Source organism: Arachis hypogaea, chromosome 5, assembly GCF_003086295.3.
Source record: "Arachis hypogaea cultivar Tifrunner chromosome 5, arahy.Tifrunner.gnm2.J5K5, whole genome shotgun sequence".
NCBI lineage: Eukaryota > Viridiplantae > Streptophyta > Magnoliopsida > Fabales > Fabaceae > Arachis > Arachis hypogaea.
The window spans coordinates 1,487,678-1,500,456 of NC_092040.1; the positions used below are offsets into that span (position 1 = coordinate 1,487,678).

Below are 12,779 nucleotides of genomic sequence, written 5' to 3' on the forward strand. Positions count from 1 at the left end.
TTATTTAATTTCTCAACACATGCTTATTATATATTTTCTCCAGGTGACTTTTTCTAATGAATATATTATACACACACATATGTTGTACTTGTACATGTTAATGTTAATCCTTCAAGTTTAATTATTCTATATACTATTGTCTAATTAGAATATCGTACTTTTATAAAATTAAATAGATTTTAATTTAAGAATTTTTTTTTAGCACAAGTACTTTTTGCACTATTGTTTAATTATATGGTTGTATTTATAAAAGGAATTATACTAATATTACATTACATATTTTATACTAGTTTTACTTTTTTTCTGGTGAAAACTTAGGTGAAGTCGAATTCACGTGAAGTTGATATTTAAGAGTCGTTAGATGAAAAATTAGTCAAATCAGTCAAATCATTTAATGGATTTCAGGTATCAACTTTACGTGAAGACGACTGCACCTGAATTTTCAACTTTTTTTTCTACGAATACCTTAGGTTTTTGGTTGTATACAAGTTGCACCGTTTTGTCTTGGTGATTAATATATATACTTTTGTTAGTATATATATATGCATGGTTGATGCTTGGAATGCAAAAAAATTAAATGGAATTGGTCAGTGTATATTGCAGTGCCACTACCATATAATGGGTCCATTGTAAATGCCAATAATGTGATGAAACAATAAATTAAAGAGCAGAAGAGTGTATGTGTACGTGTGACACCCATTTATTTTGAATTAAAAAAAAAAACAAAAAAGAAATGCAATATTATTTGACCCATTAATATTCAGATATGAACAGTGGAGGAAAAAAGAAAACAAAAATCTCACACTGAAAGATAACTTTGTCTTGTCTGAAGATACCATAACATATATAGATATGTTTCTTTCTTCAGCCAGCGAACTAGTTAGTTATTAATCACATATATTCACTAGAATTCTCTATTTTGTTGGTTATATATATGTATGTGCTTTCCAAATTCCAGATTGGACATTATTATTACTATATAATAATATAATAATAAATGCGAGTCAGTTTTGTTTATTTATTTTATGATAAAGTTGAAACAAAATGAATTATTGGTGGATTGGATATTTGTATAAAATTCGCACCGGAATTAGAATCATGGAATGAGAATGGGATTTTGGCAGTTCAAAGAGAGAGAGAGAGAGAGAGAGGATGATATAAATATGAGAGTATATGATTTAAATTAAGACAAGACAAGAAGTAGCAAACAAAAGATTATAATGAAAACTAATAACTACAAATACAAAGTTCACAAATTCATTAATTAGAGAGCATTGATACGTAAATGTTTGCCAGAATTCTTGAGAGAAAAAAACTATGGGTACCATTGGGTGAAAATGAAATGGCAGGATCCACTTTTATGTCTAAGAGTTGACAACATGTCACATCATTCTAGCAACCTCAAGTTTAGCAAAAAAAAAAAAAAAAAAAAACTGAGTTTTCACCATTTTTTTTCTTAATTAAAATAATGATGTTTTGATTTTTGAACTTGAGAATTGAGATGTGTATGTAATGCCAAAGTATCAAGCGTTCATGTATTGAGGAGTGATAAATATTTATGATAATATAATATAATTGCTTATGCATTACACTAATTTCTTTTTGTTTTTTAGAATATTTTTTAATCTGATAAATCAAAAGACAAATTTAATAAAATTTTATTTAAGAAGTTGTTATTAAATATATAAAATAGAATTTAAATCTTAATATTTATTTAGACAGACTAATAAATTAATTATTCAACCAACTTAAATTTAGTGAGCTCTTACTCTTTTTTTTTTTTTTTGGTATATGGTGAGCTCTTACTTTTATCTATGATTGATGTTTTTTTAGTTGAAGAACTGTTTTTTGGTGCAAAATATTAAGTGTTCTGGATTTAAACGAAAATAATTCCTTTTTCAACAAGTAAGGTCCATAGTCAAGATATACATAAAGGCCCATATCATATGATCACCGCAAAAAAGGACAAAAAATGCTAGGGCCCACAAATATAGGAACTGCTTATGACACCCATAAATAATTTTAAATAAAAATCAAACAGTGGATTTATATTTTTAAAACATTGGGTTGCATTCTGGCCCGTTTGCTCCAGTACAAAAAAAAAAAACCGAAAAGAAAGAAAACAATTTGGACAAACATATAAAATATTATAATTTTATTTCATATATAAAAATAAATTTTTTAAATGTTTTTTTTGTTATTTTTTTATTTTAGATCACTATAATTATTGCAATCATTATTACACTTACCTAGAAAATATGATAATAGAAGAATGGAAAACTTCTGGAAAAAAAAACTTCCATTTTGATGAAATAATTAAAATATGACATAATAAAATATTTGTAATAAAAATAAAACCTTCAATTATTAACAACAAAAATAAGACTTAATTTAAATATTAAAAAAATATTTTATATATATATTTTTTAATATTTTTTATCTCAAATCTCAACAACTCAATAATTAATTCACTAATAATCTTAAATTTATTTAAGAATTTATTGCTATATGGATGAATTCATTCAAACTTCTAATACTTATTTAAATAAATTAGTGAACTAACTACTCAAAATAGTTAAAATCTAAATCTCTCCCTTCATAAGTGATAATGAAGGAAAAAATATTCTTTGTTTCATAAATAAATGTAGAAGTGCTTCTAAGTTGCCATCTATTCCAATATCCATTGAAATGGCAGCGGCAGCAAAAGGTGTTTGGTTTCTGTTCCGACATGCCATTCCCACTAAAAGCGTGATGGTGTCTTTCCCTTCATTCTCTTATTCTCACAAACATAAACACAAACAGTTAGTGGGTCTTCGCTCCTTCAAGTGTTCTTGCACTGCCCCACTCTCCACCACTACCTACGAGGTAACCACTGTGTCACTTTAGTTGATTTGTTAGTTAGTTAGTTAATTGTTTCAGTTAAGGGTTCGTTAGTTAGTTAGTTGGTTCGTTTTAACGTTTAACTGTCTACCCCTCTTTTTTTTGGGAGTTCTTATGTTTTGTAAGTAGAGCTTGACTATTGATTGCATTAGACTACATTTGATAGTAGGTAGTTAATGAAATGCAGTTTTCTGATGGCTCCTCTGAGGTGGAGTTAAGATTAAACATAGGAGGATTAGATGTTGGAAGTTCAAGAGATTTATCAGTTAATGCTGATGACACTTCTTTAGCTATCAGAGTATTGAGGCCAGGATCTCCCATCACACTCATAGAAACTAATCGCCTTTTCGACAGGATTAAACCTGCTGAAACTATATGGTTTGTGCAATTCAAACTACAAACATATTAGAAACTTTGTTGAATTGCTTGATTCACCTTGGTCTTGTTGGTTGAATAATGGTTCGGTTTTCGGGTAGGTACCTTGATGATGATCAACTGGTTGTGAACTTCAAGAAACAGGATCCTGATTTGAAATGGCCCGATATCATGGAGTCGTGGGAATCGCTTGCTGCCGGATCCACACAACTGTTGAAAGGTGCATCGATCTACCTTGTTGGCGAATGCACCGAAATCAACCAGAAAGTGGCTCAAGAGCTTGCAACTGGACTTGGGTATAATAAGTTCATGTGTAATTCTGATTGTCTGTTCACACTGCATAAGAATATCTGAACCTTAGTTATTTCCAATTTCATATATTGCACTTCTGCTTGGATGTTTAAGATTGATAAGTAAATTTCATCACTGGCTTTATAAGTTGTTCTTGATATTCTTCTCAGGTACACACCACTTAGTACAAAAGAGTTACTGGAATCAATTTCAAACCAAACAGTGGATTCATGTGAGTATCATTGCTAAACCTTGTTTGCAGTGAAAGTTTGGTCTTTTTCCTCAGTGTTGAATGGTTTTGGCAAGCATAATACTATGCGTGTATCATCAATTCTCTGCATACTAATGTTGTGAATTGTAATTAGCATCTTAAGTACTAAAATTCGATAGTGTTTTGCTGCGTATTAACTAGTGTAATATATTCCAGGGCTTCTTGCTGAAGGTTCTGATTCAGTAGCAAAGGCAGAAAGTGCAGTACTAGAAAGCATTAGCAGGTAAATCAATGGCTTCATTTCATTTTCTGAATACTCTTTTATTGGGAATCAACTCGTTTATTTCTGATCGAGTTGTCTGCCAGTCATGTGAGGACAGTTGTTGCAACACTAGGAGGGAAACATGGAGCTGCCGGAAGTGCTGATAAGTGGCGGCATCTTTATGCTGGTTTTTCTGTCTGGTTGTCACAGACTGAAGCCAAAGGTGAAATTTGTCAGTTCATTCTTGATTGATTCTCACATGATTTATTTTGAGACTCCAAGCTTGTTTTGAACCTAGAAATCTATTCCTTGACTTGCAACTAAAGCAGAGATGATTCATCTAGGACTCTACTTGAGTCATGAAAAAACATTTGTTGCTGCTTCTACTATGTGTTTGTCCGGATTGGGGATTTGGGCAGCGAAATGATGGGAAAAATTTCTCTCTCATTTTCAAATAATGGGAGCAAAAAGGGAAAGGATTTGAAGTTTCAAATAAACTTCAGCCTTGTTTTAGATTTTTTTTTTCTTTTTTAGTTTTAAGTAGTAGCGGAAAATGAAAGAGCATGCAACTTACAGGAACCTACCAAACAACGGGGACAATATTGATTAACTAACCTTTTATGATCTTCTGTCTCCCTCTTCCCAAACATGCTCTAAATTTCTACCAAGGCATATTTACTAGCATGATTGCATCAATTTTTTTTTCCAGTAAAACTGATTTTGGTAGCCTAAAATACAGATGAAGATTCTGCAAAGCAGGAGACCCATAAAAGCGTCAGAGATGGCAGTACTGCATACACAAATGCAGATGTGGTTGTTAAACTTCAGGGCTGGGATCCTGCATATGCCAAAAGTGTGGCACAAGCATGTTTGAGTGCCTTAAAACAGTTAATCCTGTCAGACAAGAAACTCCCAGGTACTTAATTTATGTTTGGATTCCATGCATTCTCTGATTTCATAGATAAATGCATCACAATTTCTGCCTTGGCAATTGGCATGTTGAAAGTAGAAGGAGTAGGGGGTTTTAGGTTGAAGACAGGGAAGCTTAAAACATGTTGGATTAGTGCATTACTTATATTAATTTCTGTGATCCTTGCAGGCAAAAAGAGTCTGTACATAAGACTAGGATGTCGTGGTGATTGGCCAAACATCAAGCCACCCGGTTGGGATCCATCAAGTGAAGGCGACATGAACTAGGCACACAGTAATGCTGCTTGTAAAGATTAACTTGAATTTGTCTTACCATAAAGGTAACATGAGATGGCTTCAATGATTCATATTGTAATTTTATTGCCAAAAACAAAGTGCTCTATGGACAACTACGCAATGGAAGGGGGAACATTCATGTAAGAGATCCTTTCGTATTCGCCAACCAAGTACTAAATCCATTATGATTTGCCTTTCTCATAACCTTGCGGCTAAATCACCCTTCCAAACGAATATGTATATTGTGCAACTGCTTGCTATCATCAATTTGCATAATCAAATTAAGTGAACAACATTGCCAAATCATCAAGAACAGAAATAAACTGATAAAGTGCGATTTTCATCCGGAAAAAATCATGAGTCAATTCTATTCGTACATTATATATATATATATATATATATATATGATCCAGAAAACTACAATCCCGTTCAGTCTACATTGCATATTCCTATAAACATGTTATAATTTCCAAAACATTGTGTTATGTAGGGGAGAAAACACTTTGAGAATTCATTTTAAAAATAATCAAATTTCAAAGAGGCATTTTAAACTTAATAGAATTTAAAATTTTAAAAAATAATAATTAGATATACTAATAATTTTAGGAGACATCCTGTTATCTCCCATAAAAAATAAATTTCTTACTCTATATTGTTCAACCACTTAATATCTTTTCTATTATATCTTCTCTTTCCTCTTTAATTATTGTGGTGATGAACAAAGGTGCATATAAAAAAAATAATACTACGGCGAAAAATATTTTTAGTAAACAATGAAGATTACTCTTTAGTAATAAATATTAAAAAAAAAAGATATTATGTGAATAAATACTTTCCTAAAATTTTCTGAAAAATTTAGTTATAATTTTCACTCTCCATCTAAGTTTACTATTTACCAAACGAATTCACACATAAAAATTGCACTATTTATAGATGCTAGTTTTTATTCCCCCAACATGAAAACGTGTAATTCTTAGAACAATATTTTTGAACATAAGTATTTGATGTCTCAGTAAATAATTCCCTTGTAGCAATTCCAAAAAATAAATTAAACCTTAATATAACATGAAACAAACACAACAATGACATCAACATACTTTAAACAATTCCAATAGAAGCGATGTTACCTGCATCCCCAACCTGATAAGACAAGGCAACTTCTAGCGTGACAAAGGTCTTCAGCAGCAACATCACACAATTGGTGGTAAATCACAAAGAAATGCTCAAACTATCCATTACTTCCACAGAGTTCAATTTACAAAAGTACTACGCGAGGATTCATTTCGAAACGGTAAATTATTCAAAGCACGGTAGAAAATAATAACTTAAGGTTACATATGAACACAGTCGATCCCAATCATCTAAAGTACTACTATCTTCTACGAAGTAAGGTCTGAATGAAAATGAGAACAAAAGATGAGTGTGCTTTGCCTACGACCTAACATTCAGAACTTTATTCTGACTCAAAAGTTGAAGAGTCAAACCAAACTACAGAGATCTCCACTTCCTCATTCAAGCATATCATGGTTACTCCTTGGCTGGTACCTTCGATTCACCACTCCGCGGTATCTGTGCAAGTAACCATTTAATTATTTAGGAGGTGTAAGCCGCAGAAGACAAGTGAAGTGATATCCTTAAAAGCAAGGAATTGCTTGTAAAGCTCAAGTTATTTATACCTTGTATTGAAGTTTTTGTACTGTAGTTCTCAAGAGATTATCTCCAACTATGAACCTCAACCTCTGAATAAAAACATCACGGGATATTTGCTTTTTCTGTGAAAAAACAGTATGATATATCAGAGATGTTTCACCAACCGAGACAAATAAGGCCATGCAGTGGAACTACTTTACATACCTGGAATCGTTCATAATCTCCTTTGATGGCATCCATGGTGCTGGGAGGCACTGAGCTTTTGATAGCAGCAAAAAGGGCTGGAAAAGGCATCCATGGGGATTTCGGAACTAGGCGAGCAGCAGGCACAACTTTTCCCTGAGGTACCAAATTGGTTGGAAAACGCAATGAAGGATGGACTTGCAAGGAGAAGGGGGGGGGGGGGGGGGCACTTCACCCCTACTGACTTAAAGTTTATTTTACTAGCATGAAGGTATGGACATTTATTTGATCCTATTATTTTATTAAATTTTACTGCACTCTATAACTAACTAATTAAATTTGTTTCCACTTTATAAAAATTACTATATCAAGTTTGATCTTTTCACAAAGACAGAAACCTTTTTTATTAACATGATCTAATAATGTGTGCAGAAGAATTTATATGTTCTTCAACTTGGCCAATATATTTTTAGAAGATTATTTACAAGAGTAACTTTTATGCACTATTTGTGTACAAGTTTTTTATACCAATATCCAATGATGAATTGCCATCATCCCATTTACCAACCAAATTTTTAAGAAACTAAACCTTACAATATATTTTGCCTCTTCGAACTGAAAACTAACCATTTTGTCTTTTTCTTTTTAGGGAAAAAAATATCAATGAAGAAGAGAAGATAATTACTAAAAAGGCAAAGTGGAAGTATTCATGGTTAAAAAAAGAGAAACACCAAAAAGGTAGTGTACCAATACCTTCTATTTAGAAAAATTGGCAATGCTTATAAAACAAAGTGAAATATAAAGTGACTTACATTATCTACTGTAGAAGACTCTGGTTGTGAAGGGTCACATTGACCAACTGCACCTACATTAACCCCAGGGTTACCATGGTTGCCTGTAAAAATGCACATTTGTCAGGTATTAGGAACAACTCTGTAAGAGAACCCAACCACAAAGGTAAGAACAATCTATAGTTGAAACCCCGTTTCCTAGAAGGGAATTTGAGAGCTTTCCATCATAATGGAAAGAATGAACTATAGACATCAATTATGTACTTCTGATCAAGTCACTCAGTACTAATTATACATCACCGAAATGTACAAGTCCCACCCCCCCCCCCCCAACAAATAAATAAATAAATAATTGAAAACAAGAATATCAAGGGTAAGAAAACAGTAGCAATAAGGTATCACCTTGAATATTTGTAGCCACCTTGAAACTAACAACGAATTCTGGGTAGATGTGGGAGTTCATATTCATATTCCATACAATATAGTATGTTGGATGTAGAATGTCATCAACCCCATTATCATATTCACCACTACTGGCACGGAACTGTCGACCACCCGCGGGAAGAAGCTCCATGTTTCCCATTATTACACGGCATAAGACCAAGTGGCTATTCCCATTTTCGTCAATATCGCAATAACGTGCACTGTACATGGGAAAACAAAGGTAAATTCTTTTCTGAGCATTCCAACAGAAGTATCCAGAATAAGAATAAGAATAATATAACAAGGTAGGCAATAGAGTTAACATGATGATGAAAGTAAATATTAGAAAGAAATGTTCTGTACGTAGGAGTACATCCAAATTATAATTTAACAATAAATTCCAAGGGGAAAAAGGTACTATCAGCAGGATTAAAATATGTTTTGTTTGAAGTTTATAATAAGAAAAATAACCTTGCATAAGGGCACGTAGCAGCAGCAAGATGGACACCAACAGCATATTTGCATTTAGATAAAGATAGTCCACAATAGCCAAGTCCATACTGCATCATTGTAGATAGTTCATTTTTTGAAAGAGCAAGCCAAGCATATCGAACATTAGCATCCCCATGAGCTTTCTTCGTAATTTCAGCTTGCTTCTGGAATAGCTCCAATCGCACTTGTGTTGTTGCACTCGAGCAGCGATAAATCTCAACTATGCCAGTATCATTACCAGAACTAACCATCCCTTTAAGAAACATCGTCTGTACAGTATCTAAATCCAACTTTCCATATACAGAATCAGTATAATCACCTAATCCTAAGTCCCGATTTTGTTCAATGGCTTCACCAACATTTTGACAGTCCATATTATTAATGCTATCTTCAATTTCTACATCATTTTTTTCAGTGGCATCAATCTGAATGCTCTTAACCAAAGCATTAGATTCTCCACTACACTCCAACATTTTGGAGCCATCCAATTCATTTATAGCTAATTCCAACTTAAGTTTTATTTCATTTGCGACATTACTAGTTACACCCTCCTGTTTGGAAATATCATAAAGTTCATCCGAAGCCGCAAAGATTTCAGGGAAAAAGCAGCATCCATGTTCATCAATCCAGGCTAGAGGTTGTTGCAAACCAGTCTTCAAGTCCATCTGATACATGTGCAAAAAATCTAGCACAAGATGACGGCCATTTGACTGTACCTCCACTGTTGCCTTCTTGACCTCAAGATCTTTCTTAACCAAGTCAAGAACATCCTTAGGAAAGTCCAACCAGTCACCATTCTTATAGAACATCAAACGTTCGGGCCGTCCAGTCTTCTTATAGTTCAAATAATACCCACGTAAGAACCGTCCAATATGAGTTCCACCGTTTGTCAACTTGCTTTGATGTTGGCCCAATCTCATCCGTTTGGCAACCTTGCATGATGACCACTGACGTAACAGTGGCAGAGAAGCCCCGTTACGATGTGAATCATATCGGGTAGCCCGCTTCCGCTTCATGTGGAGTGCAACTCTATCCAATGCCTTTGCAGTTTTTCCTTCCATTTCTATCTACTTCTACAAGATCAATGTCTATACAAAGACTAAAGTATAAAAGGCTCAGATGCAGCAGTAAATCAAACCCTAGACCTTGAGCCTATGTAGTTTTAAAGAAACTGTGCAGCATCGGTGAAGACCATGACATCAACGATATTTGGCAGTACCTGGATATTTTAAACTTTTAAGAATAATGAACTAATAAATAGTATCGCGTGATTTAAATTTGGGGAGGAATTCCATTCCTCCATGACAAAAGTAATATCTTAGGGATATAGCATGAGATAAATAATCAGCTTGGTCCTTAGATTTTTTTAAGGTTTCTAAGGAGACATCAAGGTAAAAATAAAAACTCACAATAAAGTAATAAGATTAAAAATATCAATGTTCCTATTATATTCTTATTTATTTTAGGTCAATGATTACATCATTGATTATTGCAATACCAGGTAACCCAAGTCTTATAATTAATGCCACCTAAATAAGTTTCAAACTGCAGTAATTCCATGTATTACATACATTATCAAACTTCCAAATCAAACCAATACAACTTCATATCCAAGCAAGGAAGCACCAGCTTGCTAAGTATCAACAAACCAAACCCCTGGCTCCAACATTTTCTGTAATCCCCAAAATGTTTACAAAACTAACCTATCAACTAAGCTATCTTCCCCAAAACTGCCATTGTAGGTTACAGCTTAGCCTATCTTGTGTAGTCGTAGTAAGATTGAAAGCATAAGTATGATTATTGCGTTCTTGTTTATTTCAGGACAACGACTTTTACAACATCAAGTAGGTCACTAATTATCGCAATACCTGGTAATCCGTCATATAATTAATTCCACCTAGGAAAGTTTGCAACTGAGGTAACTCCCTAAATGAAATCCATTCTCCCAACTTCCACATAGAACCAATCCAACTTCCCATCAAAGCACCAGCTTTCTAAATATCGACAAACAAAATGCCTATAAAATTAACATCTAAAAACTAAAATGTCTTTCTCTAAACTACAACTGTAGCATACAGCTTACCCTATCTCATACATAATTGTAACTAATGCAGGGGAATCAAATTTCAACCTAGCCCAAATTATCTATCATTTTGGTACATCCAAAATTAAATTGTATCCAAATACATTGAAATATTAGATGTACCAAATTTTCCAAAGTGACAGGTAATTTGGGACAGAGGTAGTAGAATACAAGGCAACCAAATCTGGTATCAACTCCAAAGTCTTCAAAGTCCATGAACGGGCCCTATAGCATAAAATTCAAACAAGTACAAGTACCTAAAACCTAAAGAACAAATCACCACAATCAGACTAACACCACCACTAAACCCTAAAATCATTCAAAACTAAGAAATTTCACAAAATTGATGTGAAAGCACATGTGTAAATAAATATAAGCGTACCCAGCGTTGCAGATAGTGTTCATACTGTACATGCTCTACTCTGACACAGCTCTGCCCCTGACGATGGAATTTAATAATATAAAAGTTCATAAAAGAAACGAACACCAAAAACACTAATCCCACAATCAAAACAGCAAAACCATAGCTTTAAACAGCTTAACATAACATTTTCAAATCAAAACATATTCATACTTCTTTTTCTTTTTTTTAAATCCATTTCCATGAATATCACTACTTCTAACACCAAAATTAGCCCTAAGAATCACCCAAACAACAAAATCAGCTCAACATACACAGATCAACAAAAACCAAACCCGATCTAACAAATTAAAGCCACAAATTCCAAGGTCAACATATTCCACCAAAACAATCAAAATTATTCTAACAATAAATAAATAATCTAGAGCAAGAATTTTGAAAATTACCTGGGTTCCCCAAACACAGAGAAAACAAACAGATTAACCTAATTACCACACAAGATAAAATAATCTTAATCCTCCTCCCCTTTTTCTTTTTTTTTTTTTAATCTCTTTATACAAAAGAATTTGTCCTAAGGATAATTAGATATGTATATATATTTATTTATTATAAGTGTTCTCCGCGGTGTGGCGAAGAAACCCTAACTTGGAGAGAGGAGTCGGCGAATAGAAAGAAAGGAACACCGTTGTTCCAATCTGTGTGAGTTTGAAGGGAAAGGTTTTAATGGAAAGCGTTATTTTCCTTTCAATCGCAGATTCTATTCACTGTTCCTAACCCCTTTTTCCTTCAACTTCCCCACTCTACCTCTTTCACAAGCCAGGGCATGCAAATTTCACAACCCAACTGGGTTTTGATATTATTACCTGCTTCGTCACTTTCTTCCGTCACAAGCGAGTTCTCATTGGACGGTGACGATTGCGCTGACGTGTATGAGTTTCACTGTTTATTTTTTGTATTTTTGTCCTTTTTTTTGTATTGCTGAATACTCATTATGATCTACTACTTATATAGTCATCCATATCTACTCCTACTTCTAGAAATTGTTGCTTTTTATTTTATAAACTGATATTATATATTGCAATTAATGGCTTTCTAATCACAAAAAATTAATTACTTTCTATGAAATAAATGCATTTAATGTATTTAATGTATTTTGACTACTTTTATTTTAAAAAAATACGAATGTTCGTAGATCGAATTTAATTCGCATATTTACTATATTTATTCGAATTCGATTTGAAAAGGAGTCGCTCGGCAAGGTTATTGGATCAAATTCGCACACTAATAGAATCGGATTGCAAATTTTGTGTAGATACTCGCATGCGTATCTTAAAAATAAATAAATAAATAAATAAATATTTTTTTTATATTTTATTTCAACTAATAATTATCATATATGTTTATTATTTTAATTTATTATTTAAGAAAAGTATATTTAATATTATTTTAAGAATAAATATATTTTTTTACCAAAGATAGGAGACTCGAACCCGCAACCTCTTAATTGAGTATAGAGAGACTATATCATTTGAGTTATTACTCATTGGCTAAGAATAAACATATTTAAAAGA

At 32.9% G+C, this 12,779-nt stretch overlaps 2 protein-coding genes across 4 annotated transcripts; one reads left to right on the forward strand and one right to left on the reverse strand.

The window, feature by feature from the left end:
- Positions 1-2,520: 2,520 nt before the first annotated feature.
- LOC112800053 (probable inactive shikimate kinase like 2, chloroplastic) lies at positions 2,521-5,429 on the forward strand. Its single transcript, XM_072196202.1, has 8 exons — positions 2,521-2,865; positions 3,068-3,258; positions 3,357-3,551; positions 3,717-3,778; positions 3,974-4,040; positions 4,124-4,242; positions 4,759-4,935; positions 5,119-5,429. The coding sequence occupies exons 1-8, from the start codon at positions 2,689-2,691 to the stop codon at positions 5,214-5,216; spliced, it is 1,086 nt and encodes a 361-aa protein (XP_072052303.1). The 5' UTR covers positions 2,521-2,688; the 3' UTR covers positions 5,217-5,429.
- Positions 5,430-6,430: 1,001 nt separating this feature from the next.
- Positions 6,431-12,078, reverse strand: LOC112800052 (inactive poly [ADP-ribose] polymerase RCD1-like). 3 transcript variants are annotated; one of them, XM_025842102.3, is made up of 8 exons: positions 11,655-12,073; positions 11,230-11,286; positions 8,744-9,983; positions 8,252-8,493; positions 7,871-7,953; positions 7,080-7,214; positions 6,902-6,997; positions 6,431-6,794 (listed from the first exon to the last, which is right to left on the reverse strand). In XM_025842102.3, the coding sequence occupies exons 3-8, from the start codon at positions 9,823-9,825 to the stop codon at positions 6,753-6,755; spliced, it is 1,680 nt and encodes a 559-aa protein (XP_025697887.1). In that variant the 5' UTR covers positions 9,826-9,983; positions 11,230-11,286; positions 11,655-12,073; the 3' UTR covers positions 6,431-6,752. The 3 variants fall into 3 exon arrangements, with proteins under 3 accessions (XP_025697887.1, XP_025697891.1, XP_025697889.1); XM_025842106.3 differs by lacking the exon at positions 11,230-11,286 and having other exon boundaries at positions 11,655-12,078; XM_025842104.2 differs by having other exon boundaries at positions 11,230-12,078.
- Positions 12,079-12,779: the final 701 nt, after the last annotated feature.

What these genes read in the sequence shown, in the direction of transcription:
- LOC112800052 (XM_025842106.3), bottom strand. Translation starts at nt 9,825, where the DNA reads ATGGAAGGAAAAACTGCAAAGGCATTGGATAGAGTTGCACTCCACATG. An exon ending in GGTGGCTACAAATATTCAAG is followed by an intron (nt 7,954 to 8,251) that starts GTGATACCTTAT and finishes GCATTTTTACAG; the next exon opens with GCAACCATGGTAACCCTGGG. An exon ending in GAGATTATGAACGATTCCAG is followed by an intron (nt 6,998 to 7,079) that starts GTATGTAAAGTA and finishes GTTTTTTCACAG; the next exon opens with AAAAAGCAAATATCCCGTGA.
- LOC112800053 (XM_072196202.1), top strand. Translation starts at nt 2,689, where the DNA reads ATGGCAGCGGCAGCAAAAGGTGTTTGGTTTCTGTTCCGACATGCCATT. An exon ending in AAACCTGCTGAAACTATATG is followed by an intron (nt 3,259 to 3,356) that starts GTTTGTGCAATT and finishes GTTTTCGGGTAG; the next exon opens with GTACCTTGATGATGATCAAC. An exon ending in GAGCTTGCAACTGGACTTGG is followed by an intron (nt 3,552 to 3,716) that starts GTATAATAAGTT and finishes TATTCTTCTCAG; the next exon opens with GTACACACCACTTAGTACAA.